This window comes from Apodemus sylvaticus, chromosome 20 (genome assembly GCF_947179515.1).
Source record: "Apodemus sylvaticus chromosome 20, mApoSyl1.1, whole genome shotgun sequence".
NCBI lineage: Eukaryota > Metazoa > Chordata > Mammalia > Rodentia > Muridae > Apodemus > Apodemus sylvaticus.
The window spans coordinates 30793243-30818048 of record NC_067491.1 but is presented as its reverse complement, the minus strand read 5'-3'; the positions used below and the strand labels follow the sequence as shown (position 1 = coordinate 30818048).

Here is a 24806-nt window from a genome sequence, read left to right as displayed (position 1 = left end):
ATTAACATGGAACAGTAAGAGTGCATATAAACAAATATCCTGTTGCCCTAATTGTGATGCATCCCAAAACTATATTACCTATTCACCATCAGTATGTTGATATTGTTAGAGCCTAATAATCATGTTGTATACTTGGACCTCTGTGTGTGTGTGTGTGTGTGTGTGTGTTTCTAGAAATTTGTCATGTGTAGTTTTGTATGCCTGTCAATGGAATCAATATACAGTTCAGGAGTCTCATCATTAACATTTTTATTCATGTAATTTTATAATCACCTAATCCATTTATCACTGACCTCCAAAAATACTTTAAGCAAATATTAAATAATTTTCAGTAATCAATTAAGATTGAAATTGTGTTGTATTAAAACTATATCTTAGTGCCCTATTCCTGGGGTTTTTAATAGTTTTTTAAGTACATTGGCTCAAGGATTTTGTAGACATGAATGGATTTCTCAGAATTAATAATAGCAGCCCTAAAGTACTTCTTCTTTAGTGAACATAAGAATTATGATATCTATGTCTGGTGGATGTGGTTTAGTTGATAGTGTACTTGTTTAGCATGCACAAAGACCCTGGTTCAATACCCAGGACCTCATGAAAGCAAGGTATACTGGTGAGTGACTCTAATCCCAAAATTCTGGAGGTGGAGACAGGGAGATCAGAAGTTGAAGGTCATTTTCACCTTCCTTTAGAGGTCAAGGCCAGCCTAGGCCAGAGAAGACTCTGTTTTAAAAAGGAACAATGAAAGGTGACATGTACAAATCAGAGCCAAGAATCAATTTGTTGTTGGTATGCTTACAATAGAGAGGATACCCAATGATAGTTATCTTCAATGTAAGGATAATGATGACTTTTTTAAAACCATATCTTAATATGAAGATCAAGTGCAGATGTGAAGAGCACTTGGTGTTCTTCCTGAATAAAATGCTGGTCTCTTAGTCACAATAAGCACCGGTGAGGATGAGAGAGTATGCCTCTATAGATTGATTCATCTTACTCATCATAAATGTTTCTACCAACAAGACATTTCGCTACATAGAAAATCACTATCTGAAATTCCAGATTTCAGATCTATCCATGGAAGCCCATTATAAAACTGTTAGTGCTCTTAAGTGCACATGCAAACAACACACACACACACACTCACACACACATACAAACACATACTGATTAACACAACACATAACAAATACGTGTAACTCATCAAGTGGTAAGGCAGAAAGCTACATAAAATATTACTGGGAATTGCTACCAGTTGAGAAGGGTATGAGGAGGCTGCTATAGTCTTACTTGTAGTCAGTCCAAGAAAGTGCTGAGGGACTGTAACTTAATGAGGAGTACAGACTGTAGAAAACTGGCGAGAAGACTCTGGAGACAAACCTCAAAATTTCCACATTGCTGATGTGTAAGGAAAACTTTCCACTGATTCTAGTGTTACAATAACAAAGAAAAAATCCAGATTTTGCACACACACACACACACACACACACACACACATGGGAGTTCTGTTAGAGTGGCTTAAAGGCTGTATAGTACAGCTAGTCCAACAATGGCTGTCTACCACCAGAAAGTCCAATGATCCAGTATTTGATCAGTACATGCAACTAGATGTCCAACCTAGTCTTCAGTACACAGCAGAATCTCAAAGAAGTGGGCTCTAATGCCAGTGAAGGAATGGACTTTGTATTCTCTATAGCAAGCAGGCAAAGAGAACCTGCTTTCTTCTTCCAGGCCCCTTATATAGGCAGCTAGCAGAAAGTGTGGACCAAATTAAGGGTGCATCTTCCCACCTCAAAAGGTCTCAGCTAAAGTGGGTTTTCCCAATGATTTAATTAAGAAATAATCCCTTGCAGGTGTTCCCAACTTCTTAGGTTTTAGTTAATTCCAGATGCAGTCTAGTTGATAACGAAGATAGCCGTCGCAAGCGCTTATTGTACAAACTGATTTCAAATATCTTTCTTAGTATCCAAGGCTAGTTGTGGATTTGCTAAAAAGTACTCAAAAACGTTTTTGGTTTCCCCTTGAGTACAATTTTGTAAAAAAAAAAAAAGTCATAAGTGATCAATATTGTGGTTAATATAATTTCATGTATGAAGCATCCTAAGGGAGTTCCAAGTTCCAGCTGATTTTGATATCAAACCTTTTATCTGGTGAGCACTACTCTTTAGTGCCAGGAGTAATACTTGATAACCCTAAGGCTCAGCAGATTTTACCATGCTGATGTGTAAGGAAAACTTTCCACTTATATGTTCATTGGTTTATATGTTCACTGGAGTGTTTGCTCCAACCTTGTATCATCAGGATACACAACTTACAGAAACATTACCCACCATTGCTCAAAAAGAGCATGCTCTGAGACATGCTCTGTCTCCTGTTCTGGGTTTAGAATTTCTTAAGACTACATCTCCTTGTGGAAACCTGAGTGAAAGAAACTTAGAAGATGAAAGACGGTGCTTGCGGATGTGAAATTCACATTGTGGCTAATTACCAAGTATGTTTACAGGGATGGTGATCAGATCACAAATGCTAAGTCTCACTTAATGTGCATTGAGGATACATGGTGACGCTTTTAGGACTTCAAATAAAACTTTTAAAGTACTAGATGCTTCCAGATGAGACCTTTTCTTGTTGTTTTAAGGCAGATTGATTATCATCAAAGGAAAATATCAAAGGAACTTAAAATGTTTGAACTCAGAAGAATCATGTCTGTATAGTCGGGAGAGGAAACAATTCAATCAACTGTTCTGTTAAAAGCATTCTGTAGGAAGAAATATATTCAGTTTTCTCCCTCCAAACTGGAAGTTGGAATGCGAGTATGAATTTATTTGGTAACTGAGAAGAAGTCAAGAGGGAAGAAAAACACATTTTACCTGGTTCATAGACTTTGGTATGAGAATTTTGTTGGTTTCCCCTCCCCCTTAGTGAACTAACTCTGAGGGATGAAAGCAACATTTCTGCTGATGTCTTCTGTCTTTTTGGCACTGTGTTTTCCTATTTCTACCGATGCATCTTCAAAGGGGACATTGATATTTTTATTTTATAGCTAGAGATCCTGAGGGTCCCATCATTGCTTCTTAGAGTTGGCAGAGATAGGATCTGAAGACACTGGATCTTGGCTACATATAGGGGTCTTTTCACTATTACAGGCTTCCTTCATCCTTACAGCCAGGTGACTGCCTACAAACTCTGATTCTTACTAAAGAAAAATGACTTACAGAAGGTGACAGGCTGTCACATATGTAAATCCTAAATGATAAGGCCTCCAGGGTGTTCTTCAAACAAATTCTTTCATGGTAATTCTCAAAATGCAGGTTTATATGGTCACAGGAGTGTTTGTGTATCATTGGGATACACAACTTACAGAAACATCATGACGGGACTATGTCTGTTTGCAGTCACACAGCTTGGAAAAATGTACTATTACTTTTTTTTCTTTATTTCAGGCCTAATGGTTCACGCTCACATTGTCTTTGATGTAGCGAAGAATGTCCTACTGTGCCATCCTACCTGCTTCCAATTGCTTTCCTAATTTCTAGAACAGAATGAGTGTATGAGCAAGAATCGTTATATTGTAATTTCTCCACTCAGGCAGCACAGTATTAAATGATTATATGCTATACAAACATAGCATTTAAAAGTAATAACTTCTTTATTAGCTCTAGTGGAGGTAACACAAAATTTAAATTCTTGCATGAAAATGAAACAGAATCAGGGCATTCTCTCTCTTCTCTCTCTCTCTCTCTCTCTCTCTCTCTCTCTCTCTCTCTCTCTCTCTCTCTCTGAGTTTGTAGGGGTGGGGGTGTCCTTGTGTGTTCAGAGTAAATGCAAACTTAACCTTTTGCATCTGTGAACTCTAGTAACAGAGACAAAACTTGAGGGGGAAATATGTTTTGTGTGTATACTGGCTTGTTTAGAAAATAATGACCAAAAGATGCAGCAAAGCACCTTTGATCACACTTATATGTATTATTACCTGTGAAAACTGATATAGGGATCATGTAAAGTATGTGGAAAATTTCTGCATGGGTTCTGTGAATATGAAGAGATTAAATACCCAGAGATTTTGCTATCTGAAGGAGAAAACTTCAGCCCTCAACACAAAGCTTCAGGGCTGTCTCAGTTAGGATGTTCCTCCTTTAAATGTTTTGAGGAGATGAAAAACAGGATAAGGTTTCATAGCTTTTTCAAATTATAGGTTCAGCAGTTTTTAAGGTAGCTTCTTTCTCTTGTAGCTGCTTGCAGTTTGAACTCTGCTACTTAAAGTCTCTAAGTCTCGGAAATTAACTTTGAACTCCTTACCCTCTTGCGTGTGTCTCGCCTGTGCTGGAGTCAGGCTTGTGCCACTGTGCCATTTTTTTTTCAGTAGAATCCTATTTAAGGCAGATTATTATGGATTCTAAGACATTTAAGGCAATGGAGACATGAAGCTGATATTGGTGGGGACCTTCTGATTCAATTCCACTTTAATATCAGTGAGTGAAGAAGTCACCCAGAGACATGTTCTGCCCTAGCAGGTTGGCTGGTACCTGCACGTTTATACCTGTAGCATGTTGCAGAGGCTGCTGCTTACGAAGCTGATACATCCATCACGGCTGTAAGCAATGTGTCCTTCCTCTTTTTGCTCCATTCTCCCAGTAAATTCTCTCCTGCCCGAAATCCACCTTGAACATAGGTGATAATTTACCATGTATGAATATAGTGATTCACATTACCAATCACTCCTTCTGTTTTAATTTTTTTTTTTTGATAGCTTGCTACCTTTTTTTTTTTCAATTTAGAAAGTGCCCAAAAAACTCCAGATTTCTTTTGAAAAGGAAACATCCGAGTACTCTGGGTAACCCGGACATTTGCTCCTGTTTTAATTTTTAATATAAAACATCATTTAATCGTCCTGTATCCAGGCTTTATATCTATTTTTAGAAGACCTTGAATGGTTTATGACTGTGAAACAAAATTGGAATCATGTTTATGGTACATAATAGCATATTACCCATAGGAACCAATTCTAAAATTATACCATTAGGGTTAGCAGGAAGGCTCAACAGGGAAAGGTTATGGATGCCCAAGGTGTTGCCCTGAGCATAACACATGACAGGAGAGAATCATCCCCCCCCTCTCTCTCTCACACACACACACTCACACACATACATACCCAAACAGACACACACACAGAGAAATGCAAAATAATTTTAATTACACCATTTTAAAAAGTACATATGTTCTCTTTTCTTGAGACATTTTCATTGTTGCCTTTTTTTAAAATGAAGACCAAGACTTATGGGTCTTAGAACTATTTTCGATGTCTGCACAGAGCTTTTCTCTAAGGAGTTTATAAACAATTCATTTCAGATGTTTCCTTACGTGGATCATTCTTCCCATTGTTTAACATATGTGAGACTCTGGTTTTGCTATTTTAGGATTTACCATGCATCACATAAAAGAAATGACCATAGCATGGAAGAAAGCTATGGATTTTCAGCTACTTTAAACAGGTGTATACCAGCAGTCCTAGGGTATTGCACTCCATCCCTAACTTGGGAGGTGTTTGGCAGTATTTAATAGAATCCCAAAAGCACAGAGCAGAATACTACTTAGTTCTTTGCTTTTCAAATGATGATTAATGATTTAGTCATTTTTGCAATTAAGACTTGATAAGTAGTTCAAGAACTGCTCTTTCTGATGGGAAGTCTAAAAAACTAACCTACACAATTAAAAGAACTTTGAAGACTTCCTCATGAGTTTTCTCTTTTGTCCAGAGAATAAATCAAGAATAAAAATGACCACTCTATGCCTAGAAATGAGATATTCCTTCCACTGGTTTTCCATAAGCTATCAAAAATACCTTCTGATTAGTAATGGAAAGACTTTTTAATAATAGAAACAGAATTTTGCAGTGGAAACTAATTTTATACATATAAGACATACATAGTAAATCCTTTTTTTATTTCCTTTAGAATGTTATCAATTGTGATTCAAGCTTAATAAATTAACTCTTCTGAATATTTCCTTTGAGCATTAAACCACTGTCTTAGTTAGTTTTTTATTGCTGAGATAAAAATCCCTGACTAAAAGGAACTCAGTGGGGCGGTGGTGGTGCACGCCTTTAATCCCAGCACTTGGGAGGCAGAGGCAGGCAGATTTCTGAGTTGGAGGCCAGCCTGGTCTACAGAGTGAGTTCCAGGACAACCAGAGCTACAGAGAGAAACCCTGTCTCAAAAAAAAAAAAAAAAAAAAAAAAAGAAAGAAAGAAAAGAAAAGAAAAGAAAAAAAGAAAAAAAAAGCAACTCAATGGAGGCAAGGTTTATTTTGGCTTGCAGTCTAAAGAGTTACCATCCATTACAATAGGAAGGCATAGTCAGGCAGTAGCTCATGGTGATAGACACACTACAGTGGGAATGCAAAAAAAAAAAAAATAAATAAATAAATAAAAATAAATAAATAAATAAAATAAAAAAAACAAAAAGAAGTTTTACAGTAATAGCAATGTTCAAGGGCATTTCCAGGACTTCCAACCTCAAACCAAGGTTCTCCTTCTAAAGGACCCTCAACCTTGTGTACCACTGGAAGAACTAAGTGGTCACACACATGAGCCTCTGGAAAAACATTTCACATTTACACAGTCACCATCGAAGAATCTAAGAACTCAAAAATGTATAATCATTTTTAAAATTCAGTTGCTTGATATCATCGAAGCATTTTGTCTAATGCAGACCCCGGTTTCCTTCCTGATTGGTATGTACCTTATGAATTAGAGGTAGTGAAGAACTGTTAGTAGTGGCCATATTTACAATACTTGATGTCTATTGTTTGATCTTACTTAAAGGCATCTTACTTCCTTCTGGTATCAAGATCCTCTAATTTCCTTCCTCCATGCCTTTTATATCCCTCTGGAGAAAACACTTCCAGGGCATGACCTGAAGAATGCAGGTTCAAATTTCCAGATGAATCTGAACCAAAGTGAATCTGTAATTTGGCGGAGGGCACCTTCATTCAATACTCTAGTGCGGGAAGTTTTACTGTTTCATGCCGAGCATGAGCACTTTTCTTGACATGTTGAGGTTGAACTTTGACATTTATGGGAATATAAACTGAGTGACACATTGTAACATACCATGAATATAGCAAGAGCCTTGGCTCAAGGTTTGGGTTTATATTTTGGGTTTTTCTTTCTTCTTTGCTTTCTTTATAAATTCTGTTAAAAATAGTAGTGTTTTTGATGACTTTTCCTTCAAACATTAGCAAGATCTGCCTGGTTCTCCAGAGAGATGATATATTTAGTCATTCCTAGACTTTATATAGCTATATGGGGTATGGCTTTATGGTTTTTATTTCTCTTGACCAAAGTGCAAATTCAATTTATAAGGAAAGCTGACTTCCCTTTTCTTTTAAAAACCTGACTGTGGTTCTCTAATTGAGAGACTTAACTCATTCGTTCTATTTCTTTCTACTTTCTCTGTTTTCTTGTTGACAGCAAAGTTTCCTAAATTACAGCTTTAAGAGAATACTCTTCCACTGCCCTTTATTGCAATGAGTATGTATGTGCGTGCACATATGCATGCATGTTGCACATGTGTGGGCACATGTGTATGCAGGTGTTCATGTGTGTGTATATGTATGTATTATAATGTATATGAATGCACACACACACATACACACACACATACACACACACACACACACACACACACACACACACACACACACACACATGAAGGACAAAGGCCTTCCTCAATTGATTTCTCTATATGGAGGCAAGGTATCTCACTTGAACCCAGAGCTCACTAATGTGACTCTTGCAGTCAGCTCACATATTCTGGGGGATTCCTTCATCTCCTTTTTTTGCTGGATGAGGTTACAAGTAGACTGCCATGTTCACCTGACATTCATATGGGTCCTGAGAATCCGAACTCACGTCCTTGTACTTCTGTAGTAACCCTTTACCTACTGAGCCTTTCCACTAATAACACTGCTCCCTGAAGCTGTTTAGTGTTCTTTTATATCATAGTTAATACTGTACATGTCCTCTGAAATTAAACTTGGCAATTTTCCCATACCTTTTATTCTTCAGTCCTCATACATATTTACTAGACAGTAGTTCACTTGTCAGATCATCTTCTATCTTGTTATCTGCCATCTGGGAAGGTCTTGTGAAGCAGGACAGTCAAAAAAAAAAAAAAAAAAGAACATTGCATGTTGATGACTCGCTGACATTTGATGTCATCTACTGACAGGTTGACTGAACCTAGTCCTTGGGGATGGGCAGTTTAGGTTAATCCATTAAAGTCATTGTGAATTCTCTTTTTTAAGATACCTGTGCCATTCCTGGGCTTTATCACAGCAAGAAAACTGTCTCTGGTTATAGAGGAGACTAAAGAATTCACTCCTGAGGCTAGATGGAGTTTCTGCCTAGCATGGGGGATAGGCACTGGTTCAATACCAAGTACCATGCTCCCACCAAAATAATGATATATCTATGGACTGGAAGGTTTAAATTAACACAATACAGTCTAAAGCTAGTGGCTAGGAACTGTATAAATGATTATACTCTTGCCATTGTTTGCAGGAATAGTCTGGTATGGACGTAGCCTCAATTCTTACACCATTGTGAGTGAATTCTGCCTAACCCCTCTTTATTTTCATTTTTTCTGTATTTTTCATCTTAGCCATTCTGACTGGTCTAAGTTGGAATCTCGGTGTTGTTTTGATTTGAATTTCCCTGATAACTAAGGATGCTGAACATTCTTTAGGTGCTTTAGAGCCATTTGAGTTTCCTCAGTTGAGAATTCCCTGTTTAGCTCTGTACCCCATTTTTTAATAGGGTTATTTGATTCTCTGGAGACTAACTTATTGAGTTCTTTGTATACATTGGATATTAGCCCTCTGTCAGATGTAGGGATACTAAAGATCTTTTCCCAATCTGTTGGTTGCCATTTTGTCCTATTGACTATGTCCTTTGCCTTACAGAAGCTTTGCAGTTTTATGAGGTCCCATTTGTCGATTTTTGTTCTTAGAGCATAAGCCATTGGTGTTCTGTTCAGAAACTTTTCCCCTGTGCCCATGTGTTCAAGGATTGTCCCCACTTTCTCCTCTATGAACTTCAGTGTGTCTGATTTTATGTGTAGATCTTTAATCCACTTGGACTTGAGCTTTGTACAAGGAGATAAGAATGGGTCGATTTGCATTTTTCTGCATGCAGACCTCCAGTTGATCCAGCACCATTTGTTAAAAATACTGTCTTTTTTCCACTAGGTGTTTTTAGTTCCTTTGTCAAATATCAAGTGGCCATACATGTGTGGGTTCTTTTCTGGGTCTTCAATTCTATTCCATTGATCTTCCTGCCTGTCTGCATACCAATACCACTTTAGTGATAGTTTTTATCATTATTGCTGTGTAGTAGAGCTTGAGGTCAGGGATGGTGATTCCCCCAGAATATCTTTTGTTGTGGAGAATAGTTTTTGCTATCCTGGGTTTTTTGTTATTCCGGATGAATTTGAGAATTGCTCTTTCTAGATCTATAAAATCTAGTTATTCTGTTTCTAAAATTTTAATTAGTATTTAGTCAATATTAAAACAATTTTTGGTGGACACTGAAGAGATGCCTCAATGTTTAAGATCATTAACCGTTCTTCTAAAGGACCCAGATTTAATTTCCTGTGCCCACATGGCAGCATATAACTGTAACTTCAGTTCCAGGGGATCTGACTCCCTTACACAAATTTATCATCATATTTTATTCATATTTATTCCGTACACTACTCCTCATATCTCTCCCTGTATAATTCTCTTTCTGTTCTGAGTCTCATGTGTGTGTGTGTGTGTGTGTGTGTGTGTATACATACATATACATGTGTGCAAGAGAAAGAGAGTCATCAAATTCATAATTTCTTAAATCTTCAAATATTCACTATGTTTATCTTGAAAATGCACAACTAGGTGCTGAAGAGATGGTTATTTAGGGTGTTTATTGCTTTTATGAAGGTCCCAAATTAAGATTCCAACACTAATGTTCCATAGTTCACTACCACTTTAACTCCAGTTCAAAGACACCCAGCACCCTCTTTTGGCCTCTGTAAAAATCTCTCTGTACATGGTCCACATAAACTCATGTAGATACACATACATGGATATAAACATATTTTTTAAATCATAGCTAAATATTTGGATAATTGATTTTAAATATATTTTCTGGCTTATTTTGAAACTGGAGAATCTATACATTTTATTTGTGTTTCTTTTAAAATAAAATAACTTTTTGTATGGCAGACGGGTTACCAATACCAGTCCAAATGGGTTTATGGTAGAATACCATTTGCAATGCATTCAATGTAATACCAAGTGCAATTTATATTTTTTTTGTGGGAACTTTCTGTTTAGACAATGTCACTGTAAAATAAATTTTTAAGTTACTGTAATTCCACTTCTCTATGCTTCAGTTTTTGTTTAATTTTTGTTTCTTTGTTTCAAGACAGGGTTTCTCATTGTAAACCCAGTTGTCCTGGACACTCTATAGAACAGATTGGCTTCAAATTCAGAGATCCTTCCGCATCTGCCTCATGAGTGCTGAGATTAAAAGTGTACACCTCCACCACCTCCTGGCTATAATTCTTCAATTTTAAAATATATGGCATAATTTTATTTTATTTTATTTTATTTACAGACAAGCTAGCCTCAATGAAGCAGCTGAGAAGTACTACGATCTGGCAGCAAGACTGAGACCTAATGTAAGTAGTTTCCCAATGGGCGCCATTAGTGAAGGCACACTCTTAGGGCATGCAGTGGTGTTCTTCATTGACACTGCCTTGTTTCCTCTTCTCTTCCCTGTTTCTCTGCTTGAATGCCCACACTACAGCTCTCCGGTCACATAATCACCCATTCCTGTTTCTTCATCTTCCTCAGAAATTTCTCTTTTCACCATTGTAAATCACCATTATCTTTCATTATCTAAATACAGGTACAGGTTTGATTGTTGCTAAATACCTTTTATTTGGGTGAATCTTCCAATTCTGTGAAAGCTTTTATTGTTTCTCCAGTGATAAATACTGTTTGTCTTTCACAGCATTTAAGCCCTGTACCCGTTTCACATTTTAAAACTCCTCATTTTTAATAACTCGACTTTGCAAGTTTATTGATAATGTTTTCATTACAAGTTTTCCCTGGGTAGTCTCAGTTCCAGAAAAGTGCAATGGATATAAATTAGATCATTACTGTTGGAATAGAATTACTATTTATAAGAAGCTGAGAGCTGCTTTTATTGCAGCCTGACAAGCTGTTTTTTTTTTTTTTCCCACAGCACTGAATTTCTCTCCTGAACATTTATTCTCACATGCACTCTGCACCACATTATAGCAGTGGAATCTTCTCCCAGGCTCTCCAAATGTAGACCATGCACTTGAGAAATGCAATTTTTCAAACAATAATGAAAATGCATGTGTGATCACAGTACAAAGAATGAAATCTGGGATCACTTCTTTATAGTGCCACATCTATTGGGCAAATACATATACAGGGGCTATGTGGAGGAGGAGGCAGATTCCAGATAATGCGGTGGATAGGGAAACAGTATAATCATGTAATTGATAAGGTGTCATGTCTTCACTCCTGTGGAAGTTTAGTCTGGGAAGAGTGGGGACCTATGGGGAACTTGTGTGTGTTGGTGTATTTCTTTGTTTTCCCCTTACAATTTTACCATGAATATAAATTTCAAGTATGATTTGAAGTAATGTGATATAAAAGCCATGAAATATGTCGAGGCCTCAAAACAAACGACAGATTGAAGTGACAAAACTACATACATTCGTTTATGATTTTAGGGCAAAGGAATCTTCAGACCCAAAGAAGGAATGGGAAGATTTGTTGTTGTTTTTGTTGTTGTTGTTGCTGCTGCTTTTTGTTTGTTTGTTTGTTTTTATGGTGATTGATGTACAATGCAGTAATAAAGGATGACGGAAATTCAGAAGTTATAAACAGAAGGGACCAGGCAGGTGCAAATGGTATAGACGGAGGGGACCAGGCAGGCACAGATGGTATAGACAGAGAGGACCTGGCAGGAGCAGATGTTATAGACCAAGGGGACTAGGTACGTTCAGATATTATAGACCAAGGGACTAGGCAGGTCAGAAGTTATAGGCGGAGGGGACTGCAGCAAGGCCCAGATGCTCAGATTCTTCTCTGTCCCATCACCAGAAATAAAGTTGTAAACACTACCTTAGCACCTCCTTTACAGGCGAGAACAAGGAAAGGTCTTGGAACCACTGTGCCTGTGTTGTCTACTCTGTTCCCTTTATCTCCATGCATTCAGTTTTCCAAGATACCGGGTTCTGCATCAGCTGTCCTGAACCACTTTTCTGTAGTTAGCAGACTCCCAAGGAACAGACAAGCTGTTTGCAAAAGAAGAAAATAATCCTAATGGCAAGTGTAGTGACAGCTAAAGTTTATTGTATGCTCACACGTCACTCACTTTGCTAGGTGCTTCATGAGAATTTCTTTATCGCAACTCATGGCTGCTTTTGTGGTCTAGACTGTGCTGAAAGGTAGAGAAGCTAATGCCTCACCTGGCAGCACAACTTTATAGAATCACTTTGTCAGTTAAAGGAGAAAAAGAAAGCTTAACAAAGTTTAAAGGGAGGTACAGAGGCTAAGCAGCAAGAGGACATACACACTATCCACTGGTAAGCCAGCAGGAAAGTCAGTTTGTTTACTCATTTTGTATGTTTAGTGAGTACCAGGTCCTGTTGTAGGCACTGGGGACAGAGCATCCCTGTCAGGAACTTAAAACTGGGCTGGAAAGAGAGAAGAAATGAGGCAGCTACCTAATATCTCAGAAAAATGAATCTGTATAGAGGAATGCAACACACACACACACACACACAAAAAAAAAAAAAAAAAAACCTAAATTTTCAAGTTTGACACCTTTGTGTAGTTTTTTAAGCAGTTTTTAAAGACTTTAAAGAAGTCCTAGACCTGCAGTCCCATTGAAGGCATGCAATGGAACTGTCTACTTTCCTTTCCTGGATGTTGATTGACATATGTGCTAAACCTAAGTAAAGCACATGGTCATTAAGATGAGCTTTTATTCACTGCGAATCAGGTCCTCTGAATGTCGCATTTACTATTGCTGTGTGATTGGTTAAATAGGAAAAAGCATAGGGAAAAACAAGCATCTGAGCAGTCTGGTCTCTAACAAACAAAAGGATATCTAGGTACCACAGAGTATAGTCGTGACTCATGGAGTTGCTTTTCCAAAAAAAAAAAAAAAAAAAAGAAAGAAAGAAAGAAAGAAAAAAAAGAAAAAAAAGACTAGCTAAATCGTAAAATCAATATTTATTCTCGAATGCAACTCCTTTGTTCCAAGAGACTCCAAAATATCTCATCATCAAATTGCTTTTGAAAATGCATTTATTCAGATGATCCTTTCCATATCTGGTAAGATCACTTTTTACTGACTTTGTTATAAAGTTTATATGTAACAACACAAAAAAAGCAAATGGTGTTTTAATTGATAGATCAACAGATGTGCATTTTTCCCCAATTAATTTTCTATTTGTTTGGGTTTTCAGTTTATACAAAGTGTCACTGAGGCCAGAATGCTGGAATTATGAACCATGTCACTAGTATTTTTTTTTCTGAAATAGAGAACTAGTTGAGCAATAGCTATAAGTTATTGGGGATCTTGCATTTGATCTAAATAGAAGCACCCGCCCAACGTGACTCCTGCTGTTCATCCTCTTTGTTCATAAAACCATTCTTGTTCTTGCTGCTCTTTATTTAACAAATGCCGTGGTCAGTTACTTGATTATATGAGAGCAGACCTGTCAGATGTCAGTTCTGCTAGCCTGTTTAAATAGATCCATTTTTTTTTTTAATTTTGCTCATCTACACAATCAGCCAACTTACTCTTTTGTTTGAGTCAATGAATATCTTTTCCATTGTGTTCATCAGGGTATTCTATATGAGTAACTAAACGTCTTAACAGGGTGGGGCCCTACTGTGTAATGTAAAGTGGGTGGCTTGTGTGATATCCCTTATTACCACCATAATGAATAGGTTATGGATAAGAATGGAGAGATGGTTCATTGGTTAAGAATGGGTTCACCTTGTTTCCCATCAGCCACTTCAGCATAACAGCCTCTAACTCCAGTACCTGGGATGCCCTCACTGGCCATTGTGCTTATGTGCATAACCTCCACTCCCACCAACACACATGCATATAATTTAAAATAAATTCTCTTTTTAAAAGATTGTTTTATTTCTGTAACATACTTATTTCTTAGTAAAATACTGATTTCATTAATTTTAATATGCCCTGTAATTTTTGTTCTTCCAAAGCATATTGTTCTATAGAATTGATGTTGGAATGGATTGACCTTTTGTAGTGTAGCTCCAGAGATAAAATGTTGAAATAATGAAACCAGTGTAGATGATCAGGAAGACTGGAGCGTTTTAGGTTTAGCATCTTCTGTTGCTGTAGTGCTCAGTATGTGCCAAGCACTGGAGTGCACAACTGGAGGATTGGGATCATTCACAGCACATATCATTGGCATGTTTGCTATAGCATGTCATACTCATCTGAAATTCTTCATTAGTACATATTGTGTGCAGATTGCTCTCAAGAGAGTAGATCCCTTGTTCCACTAAAGAACATTTTTTTTTTTTGCAATAAGAAAAACAGTTTTAGCAACATAGGGTTTGTTAGTTTTTATTTTTATAAGAAAGCTGAGCTTTGTGCAGAATTAACTCTGTGATGATCCCTTTCGATCTACCTCCCCCATCCACTTAAGCACATCAAAAACTGCTGACTCCTGAGAACTAGGGAACATTTAAAGGAAACTACTTTGTTCTTTGATTGGGAATGATGCCAAAGTCTGCATTTTCTTAGGGATAAAAGATTTAATGTGATGAATGGGGAATTTGCATGGTACAAAGTCACCTACCTTTACTTAACTTCTTATTCACTCTGGAGTCCAGAGGGCAAAATTACCATGGCTTGGGTTTTCAGGGCAGACTTGTTTATGGTGTACAGTCATGAAAGCCATTTTTAATTCAAGTGTCAACATTATATACGACTCTAGGTCTAATGGAATAGAGTTTCACAGTTATGAAAATTTAACTCTGACCTTGAGAACCATACAATATAATGTAAGAAAGAGGATGGAGGGCAAGAATGTGAGTCCCAGTCCTCAAATATCAGAACAGTAAATAATCCTATCTAATAAGGGTGGTGCAGGATGTAAAATAGGTACAAAATAAATGGATAGGAGAAATTACTTTCATCTAGGTTGATCTTAAAAGGCTGTGACTTGGAGTAGGAAAGGAAAAAGATTTAAATGATAAAATTGTACAGATTTCAGCTAGAAGAGGAAAAGGAAGAGAATTTGAGCAGTGGAGGTCATAGTATATAGAGAGGCAGTGAGAACAGTAGGAAAAATGGAATTGATAATTCACCTAAATTCTTCACCTAAATTCACCTAAATTCAGGTGAAATTCTTTGAGCCTTACACTTAAAGACAAGAAGCCTCTATTCTGTGATTTTGATAAACAGTATAACAGTAGAGAATAGTAACTTAGGATGACATAATAAAGTGTATTGCGTTCAGAGAAGTTGGGCTGAAGACCCAGCCTTGATAAAACAAAAGAAATGGTCATTATAAGAATAAGGTAGTCAAGAGTAAGAATAGAAACACAGTGAGATAGGAAAAAAATAGACAGAAGGTTAGCAGTAATTGATAGCATGTGAGTAGGAAAATTAATTGTTTATAATAAGTCCTTTAATATTTGAATGCAGGTAACTTAGAAACAAAGAAATGTCATAAACAGAAATGAGGTCATCAGAGTAGTGTGCTAATTCTAAGAACAAAATCTTAGGTTTGAACTTAACACATTCTGAATGAACTGAAGGGTATATGGGTGTGTGTACTAATGGGTGTGTTGTCCATACACATATAGGTGTGTGCATTTGGATGAGAGGGGTTGTGGAGGTCAGCAATTGATTCTGTGTGTCTCCTTTTATCCATCTTCACTGTAGTTTCTAAGACACATTTCTCTCATTGTCCCTGAAACTCATCATTTCAGTTGGGTTGGCTAGCTTGGCTGGCCAGCAAGGCTCAGAGATCCTCATGTCTCCATCTCCCTAGCTCTGTAATTACAGATGAGCTCAGTCATTCTTAAATTTCTCCGTGAGTGTTAAGGTTCAAAGGTAGATCTTCATGACCAGTTAGTAAACATTACTCTGGCTGAGCCCTATCCTGCATTTTTTTTTAAATTAATCATTTTTTCTTTACATTTCAAATGATATCCCACTTGCCAGTTTCCCCCTCTACAAACCCACATCCTTCTTCCCCCTCCCCTTTACCTGTATGAGGAAACTCCTCCACCCACTCATTCACTCCTGCCTCACTGGCTTAACATTCCCTTACTCTGGGGCATCAAGCTTCCACAGGACCAAGGATCTCCCCTCCAGTTGATGCCAGATAAGGCCATCTTCTGCTACATATGCAGCTATCCCTCTATGCATACTCTGGTTGGTGATTTAGTCCCTGGGAGTTCTGGGTGATCCGGTTAGTTGATACTATTCTTCCTATGGGGTTGCAATCCCCTCAACTCCTTCAGTCCTTCCACTAGATCGTCTTATTGGGTAGATGTTCCTTTCAGGAAGCACTCTAGAGAATGTGTGTAGTTAAAGATGAAGATGTAGGAGTCATCTGCTGCAAGTAACAGTATCAGAAAATATGAGTAAAAAGTATCATATAAGAGAAGGCATGAAATGGTGAGGAGAGTGGCAAGCTCTCACCCTGGAAGTTCCATCCGGCTGTGAGATAATGGAAGCATCCAAGACAGTTCCAGGGTGTACAAATCCCAGGTGATGAGCAGTGAACACTGAGATCAAAAGCAAAGGGAAACAAGAGCATGACTGTTCACCGATGCAGAGAGAAAGATGCCCCAGGTGGCTTCTTTTTTTTTTTAATATTTTTATTTTCTATATTCTTTGTTTACATTCCAAATGATTTCCCCTTTCCCGGATCCCCCCTCCCCATATGTCCCATAAACCTTCTTCTCTCCATCCCTTCTCCAATCACCTCCCTCCTTTTTCCTCTGTCCTTATATTCTCTTCCCATACTAGATCAATCCTTTCCAGGATCCTCTCCATACTTCTTCATGGGAGTCATTTATTATGCAATTTGTGCCTTGGGTATTCAGGGCTTCTGGGTAATTAATATCCACTTATCAGAGATTGCATTCCATGTGTATTCTTTGGTGATTGGGTTACATCACTTAGGATGATATTTTCCAGATCAAACCATTTGCCTAAAAATTTTGTGAATTCATTGTTTCTAATTGCTGAGTAGTATTCCATTGTGTGGCAGCACATATACTAAAATTGGAACGATACAGAAAAGATTAGCATGGCCCCTGCGCCCCAGGTGGCTTCTAAGTTCCCATTTTGATACTAGTGATGGAGAGAGTTTTCAGGTACTAAGAAAATGAAGAGTAGTCACGGGCCTCATTAAGCATTCTGTATGAAAGTTGTAGAGACTAAAAAAAGAAGGGACATAAGTGTATAAATTTAAAAATAAAAATAGTTGTAAGAAGTGCATACATCTAAATGTGATATGAAAAATCTGTCCAAATATAAGAAGCTATGACGAAAATATTGAAGTCTTGAAGAGTTGGTTTCTTTCTGGGAGATAGAAGAAAAGTATATGATGTGTTGACAAAACTGAATGGGCAGGGGACTGAGATCATGTAGTATGGGAGGAGGTACCAAGTAAATTAACATATGTGCCACTTAGCTACCTTCTGATCCTAAGAAAGGGCTGAATTTGAGATTAAATACTCATAGGTTCCATAGAGTTTTGAGGTGCACAAGAAATAATATTTCTTAGAGGTCTAAAGTAGCCATGCAAAACAAATAACTGCCTGTTAAGGTATGTTTTATAGTCAGTGAGTCATTTTATACCTATAAATGGATTTCTGAATTCACTTATAGATTAGACTTTTGACTCAGACTTCTGTCATATGCTGCAAGTTTTATTCATACTCTACATTTCCCATTGGTGTACTATTTCACAAATACTTTAGATGTGTATTCTTTAGGCCCCAAGACCTGACACTATTACTAAAGCTATTGAGCACTCGCAAAAAGGGACCGATCATGACTGCCTTCTGAAAGACCCAACAAGCAGCTGAAAGAGTCAGATGCAGATATTTGCACCCAACCAATGGACAGAAGCTGCTGACCCCTGTTATTGAACTAGGGAAGGCTGAAAGAAGCTGAGAAGAGGGCAATGCTGTAGGAGGACCAGCAGTCTCAATTAACCAGGATCCCTGAGATATCTCAGACTCTGGACCACTAACCAGGCAGCATACACTAACTGATATGAGGCTCCCAACACATATAGAGCAGAGGACTGCCAGGTCTGGGTTCAGTCAGAGTAGATGCACCTAAGCCTCAAGAGACTGGAGGCCCCAGGGAGTTTAGACATCTGGTGGTATGGAGGTGGTGGTGGGGACATCCTAGTGGAGACAGGGGGCAGGGAGGAGGTATGGGATGTGGAACAGTCAGAGGGTGGATCAGGAGGGGAATAAAATCTGGAGTTTAAAAAATTGATTGATTAATTAATTAATTAATTAATTAATTTAAAAAATTAACAGGAAAACATATTCCCTGGATTATTTAATTGGAAGTTTCATGTCTGATCTTTACCTTTCCTAGGCACTTAAATTTTAAATTGATTCCTAGATAATAAGCCAACTCTGGTGCTAACCTCCTGCCTCTCTCCCAGTGTTTTATGTCACAAGTTCACAATAAGATATATGAGAATTTGTTTTTTAAAAAACAATTTTCCAGCTGTTTCCAGTCAGCGTTGGGCTCATCGAGAGATCCTGTCAAATCCACAAAACAAGCAAGCAAACAAATCTGGAGGATGGTTACACATTTTCAGCCCATTTCCCATTCCCCAAAAGAATACAGCACAAAAATTATTTGTACAAATACAATTGTTATATAGAAATCAAAAGTTCTGATTAGGGACATTTCTGCTCAGTTTTTTTTCCCATTTTTTTTTATTCGATATAATTTATTTACATTTCAAATGATTTCCCCTCTTCTAGCCCCCCCACTCCCCGAAAGTCCCGCAAGCCCCCTTCTCTTCCCCTGTCCTCCCACCCACCCCTTCCCACTTCCCCGTTCTGGTTTTGCTGAATACTGTTTCACTGAGTCTTTCCAGAACCAGGGGCCACTCCTCCTTTCTTCTTGTACCTCATTTGATGTGTGGATTATGTTTTGGGTATTCCAGTTTTCTAGGTTAATATCCACTTATTAGTGAGTGCATACCATGATTCACCTTTTGAGTCTGGGTTACCTCACTTAGTATGATATTCTCTAGCTCCATCCATTTGCCTAAGAATTTCATGAATTCATTGTTTCTAATGGCTGAATAGTACTCCATTGTGTAGATATACCACATTTTTTGCATCCACTCTTCTGTTGAGGGATACCTGGGTTCTTTCCAGCATCTGTCAATTACAAATAGGGCTGCTATGAACATAGTAGAACATGTATCCTTATTACATGGTGGGGAGTCTTCTGGGTATATGCCCAGGAGTGGTATAGCAGGATCTTCTGGAAGTAAGGTGCCCAGTTTTCGGAGGAACCGCCAGACTGCTTTCCAGAGTGGTTGTACCAATTTGCAACCCCACCAGCAGTGGAGGAGTGTTCCTCTTTCTCCACACCCTCTCCAACACCTGCTGTCTCCTGAATTTTTAATCTTAGCCATTCTGACTGGTGTAAGATGAAATCTTAGGGTTGTTTTGATTTGCATTTCCCTAATGACTAATGAAGTTGAGCATTTTTTAAGATGCTTCTCCGCCATCCGAAGTTCTTCAGGTGAGAATTCTTTGTTTAACTCTGTACCCCATTTTTTAATAGGGTTGTTTGGTTTTCTGGAGTCTAACTTCTTGAGTTCTTTATATATATTGGATATTACCCTCTATCTGATGTAGGATTGGTGAAGATCTTTTCCCAATTTGTTGGTTGCCGATTTGTCCTCTTGATGGTGTCCTTTGCCTTACAGAAACTTTGTAATTTTATGAGGTCCCATTTGTCAATTCTTGCTCTTAGAGCATACGCTATTGGTATTCTGTTCAGAAACTTTCTCCCTGTACCGATGTCCTCAAGGGTCTTCCCCAGTTTTTTTTCTATTAGCTTCAGAGTGTCTGGCTTTATGTGGAGGTCCTTGATCCATTTGGATTTGAGCTTAGTACAAGGAGACAAGGATGGATCAATTCGCATTCTTCTGCATGCTGACCTCCAGTTGAACCAGCACCATTTGTTGAAAAGGCTATCTTTTTTCCATTGGATGTTTTCAGCCTCTTTGTCGAGGATCAAGTGGCCATAGGTGTGTGGGTTCATTTCTGGATCTTCAGTCCTGTTCCATTGATCCTCCTGCCTGTCACTGTACCAATACCATGCAGTTTTTAACACTATTGCTCTGTAGTATTGCTTGAGGTCAGGGATACTGATTCCCCCAGATTTCCTTTTGTTGCTGAGAATAGTTTTAGCTATCCTGGGTTTTTTGTTGTTCCAGATGAATTTGATAATTGCTCTTTCTAACTCTGTGAAGAATTGAGTTGGGATTTTGATGGGTATTGCATTGAATCTGTATAGTGCTTTAGGCAAAATGGCCATTTTAACTATATTGATTCTACCGATCCATGAGCATGGGAGGTTTTCCCATTTTTTGAGGTCTTCTTCCATTTCCTTCTTCAGAGTCTTGAAGTTCTTGTCATACAGATCTTTCACATGTTTGGTAAGAGTCACCCCAAGATACTTTATACTGTTTGTGGGTATTGTGAAGGGGGTCATTTCCCTAATTTCTTTCTCAGCCTGCTTATCCTTTGAGTATAGGAAGGCCACTGATTTGCTTGAGTTGACTTTATAACCTGCCACTTTGCTGAAGTTGTTTATCAGCTGTAGGAGCTCTCTAGTGGAGTTCTTTGGGTCACTTAGGTAGACGATCATGTCATCTGCAAATAATGATAGTTTGACTTCTTCTTTTCCAATTTGTATACCTTTGACCTCCTTATGTTGTCAAATTGCCCGAGCTAGTACCTCAAGTACAATATTGAAAAGATAAGGAGAAAGGGGGCAGCCTTGTCTGGTCCCTGATTTCAGTGGGATTACTTCAAGTTTCTCTCCATTTAGTTTGATGCTGGCTACCGGTTTGCTGTATATTGCTTTTACTATGTTTAGGTATGGGCCTTGAATTCCTGTTCTCTCCAAGACTTTAAGCATGAAAGGATGCTGAATTTTGTCAAATGCTTTTTCAGCATCCAATGAAATGACCATGTGGTTTTGTTCTTTGAGTTTGTTTATTTTTTTTTTATTATTCGATATAATTTATTTACATTTCAAATGATTTCCCCTTTTCTAGCCCCCCCACTCCCCGAAAGTCCCGCAAGCCCCCTTCTCTTCCCCTGTCCTCCCACCCACCCCTTCCCACTTCCCCGTTCTGGTTTTGCTGAATACTGTTTCACTGAGTCTTTCCAGAACCAGGGGCCACTCCTCCTTTCTTCTTGTACCTCATTTGATGTGTGGATTATGTTTTGGGTATTCCAGTTTTCTAGGTTAATATCCACTTATTAGTGAGTGCATACCATGATTCACCTTTTGAGTCTGGGTTACCTCACTTAGTATGATATTCTCTAGCTCCATCCATTTGCCTAAGAATTTCATGAATTCATTGTTTCTAATGGCTGAATAGTACTCCATTGTGTAGATATACCACATTTTTTGCATCCACTCTTCTGTTGAGGGATACCTGGGTTCTTTCCAGCATCTGTCAATTACAAATAGGGCTGCTATGAACATAGTAGAACATGTATCCTTATTACATGGTGGGGAGTCTTCTGGGTATATGCCCAGGAGTGGTATAGCAGGATCTTCTGGAAGTAAGGTGCCCAGTTTTCGGAGGAACCGCCAGACTGCTTTCCAGAGTGGTTGTACCAATTTGCAACCCCACCAGCAGTGGAGGAGTGTTCCTCTTTCTCCACACCCTCTCCAACACCTGCTGTCTCCTGAATTTTTAATCTTAGCCATTCTGACTGGTGTAAGATGAAATCTTAGGGTTGTTTTGATTTGCATTTCCCTAATGACTAATGAAGTTGAGCATTTTTTAAGATGCTTCTCCGCCATCCGAAGTTCTTCAGGTGAGAATTCTTTGTTTAACTCTGTACCCCATTTTTTAATAGGGTTGTTTGGTTTTCTGGAGTCTAACTTCTTGAGTTCTTTATATATATTGGATATTACCCTCTATCTGATGTAGGATTGGTGAAGATCTTTTCCCAATTTGTTGGTTGCCGATTTGTCCTCTTGATGGTGTCCTTTGCCTTACAGAAACTTTGTAATTTTATGAGGTCCCATTTGTCAATTCTTGCTCTTAGAGCATACACTATTGGTGTTCTGTTCAGAAACTTTCTCCCTGTACCGATGTCCTCAAAGGTCTTCCCCAGTTTTTTTTCTATTAGCTTCAGAGTGTCTGGCTTTATGTGGAGGTCCTTGATCCATTTGGATTTGAGCTTAGTACAAGGAGACAAGGATGGATCAATTCGCATTCTTCTGCATGCTGACCTCCAGTTGAACCAGCACCATTTGTTGAAAAGGCTATCTTTTTTCCATTGGATGTTTTCAGCCTCTTTGTCGAGGATCAAGTGGCCATAGGTGTGTGGGTTCATTTCTGGATCTTCAGTCCTGTTCCATTGATCCTCCTGCCTGTCACTGTACCAATACCATGCAGTTTTTAACACTATTGCTCTGTAGTATTGCTTGAGGTCAGGGATACTGATTCCCCCAGATTTCCTTTTGTTGCTGAGAATAGTTTTAGCTATCCTGGGTTTTTTGTTGTTCCAGATGAATTTGATAATTGCTCTTTCTAACTCTGTGAAGAATTGAGTTGGGATTTTGATGGGTATTGCATTGAATCTGTATAGTGCTTTAGGCAAAATGGCCATTTTAACTATATTGATTCTACCGATCCATGAGCATGGGAGGTTTTCCCATTTTTTGAGGTCTTCTTCCATTTCCTTCTTCAGAGTCTTGAAGTTCTTGTCATACAGATCTTTCACATGTTTGGTAAGAGTCACCCCAAGATACTTTATACTGTTTGTGGGTATTGTGAAGGGGGTCATTTCCCTAATTTCTTTCTCAGCCTGCTTATCCTTTGAGTATAGGAAGGCCACTGATTTGCTTGAGTTGACTTTATAACCTGCCACTTTGCTGAAGTTGTTTATCAGCTGTAGGAGCTCTCTAGTGGAGTTCTTTGGGTCACTTAGGTAGACGATCATGTCGTCTGCAAATAATGATAGTTTGACTTCTTCCTTTCCAATTTGTATCCCTTTGACCTCCTTATGTTGTCGAATTGCCCGAGCTAGTACCTCAAGTACAATATTGAAAAGATAAGGAGAAAGGGGGCAGCCTTGTCTGGTCCCTGATTTCAGTGGGATTGCTTCAAGTTTCTCTCCATTTAGTTTGATGCTGGCTACCGGTTTGCTGTATATTGCTTTTACTATGTTTAGGTATGGGCCTTGAATTCCTGTTCTCTCCAAGACTTTAAGCATGAAAGGATGCTGAATTTTGTCAAATGCTTTTTCAGCATCCAATGAAATGACCATGTGGTTTTGTTCTTTGAGTTTGTTTATGTAGTGGATTGTATTGATGGATTTCCGTATATTGAACCAACCCTGCATTCCCGGGATAAAGCCTACTTGATCATGGTGGATGATCGTTTTGATGTGTTCTTGGATTCGGTTGGCAAGAATTTTATTGAGTATTTTTGCATCGATGTTCATAAGGGAAATTGGTCTGAAGTTCTCTTTCTTTGTTGGATCTTTGTGTGGCTTTGGTATCAGCGTAATTGTGGCTTCATAGAAGGAATTGGGTAGTGTTCCTTCTGTTTCTATTTTGTGGAATAGTTTGAAGAGTATTGGTGTTAACTCTTCTTTGAAGGTCTGGTAGAATTCTGCACTGAAGCCATCTGGTCCTGTGCTTTTTTTGGTTGGAAGACTTTCTATGACTCCTTCTATTTCTTTAGGCATTATGGGACTGTTTAGATGGTCTAGTTGGTCCTGATTTAATTTTGGTATTTGGTATCTGTCAAGGAAATTGTCCATTTCCTCCAGATTCTCCAGTTGTGTTGAGTATAGGCTCTTGTAGTAGGATCTGATGATTTTTTGGATTTCCTCAGTTTCCGTTGTTATATCTCCCTTTTCATTTCTAAGTTTGTTAATTTGGATACTTTCTCTGTGCCCTTTGGTCATTCTGGCTAAGGGTTTATCTATCTTGTTGATTTTCTCAAAGAACCAGCTCCTGGTATTGTTGATTTTTTGTATGGTTCTCTTTGTTTCTACTTGATTGATTTCGGCCCTGAGTTTGATGATTTCCTGCCTTCTACTCCTCCTGGGCGAAATAGCTTCTTTTTGTTCCAGGGCTTTCAGGTGTGTCATTAAGCTGGTAATGTATGCTCTCTCCATTTTCTTTTTGGAGGCACTCAGGGCTATGCGTTTTCTCCTCTTAGCACTGCTTTCATTGTGTCCCATAGATTTGGGTATGTTGTGTTTTCATTTTCATTGTGTTCTAAAAAGTCTTTAATTTCTTTCTTTATTTCTTCCTTGACCAAGGTATCATTGAGTAGAGCATTGTTCAGTTTCCACGTGTATGTGGGCTTTCTGTTGTTTCTGTTGCTATTGAAGACCACTTTTACTCCATAGTGATCAGATAGGAGGCATGGGATTAGTTCGATATTCTTATATTTGTT

At 38.3% G+C, this 24806-nt stretch overlaps 1 protein-coding gene and 1 pseudogene across 3 annotated transcripts in view; both read left to right on the top strand.

The window, feature by feature from the left end:
* Tmtc2 (transmembrane O-mannosyltransferase targeting cadherins 2) overlaps positions 1-24806 on the top strand; it is a 427423-nt gene that overhangs the window by 342681 nt on the left and 59936 nt on the right. For all 3 annotated transcript variants that reach the window (XM_052165621.1, XM_052165622.1, XM_052165623.1), the window contains exon 11: positions 10658-10721. In XM_052165621.1, coding sequence (XP_052021581.1) covers positions 10658-10721 — 64 coding nt within the window. The remainder of the gene's footprint in view (positions 1-10657; positions 10722-24806) is intronic.
* On the top strand, positions 17342-17412 carry LOC127671381 (uncharacterized; annotated as a pseudogene).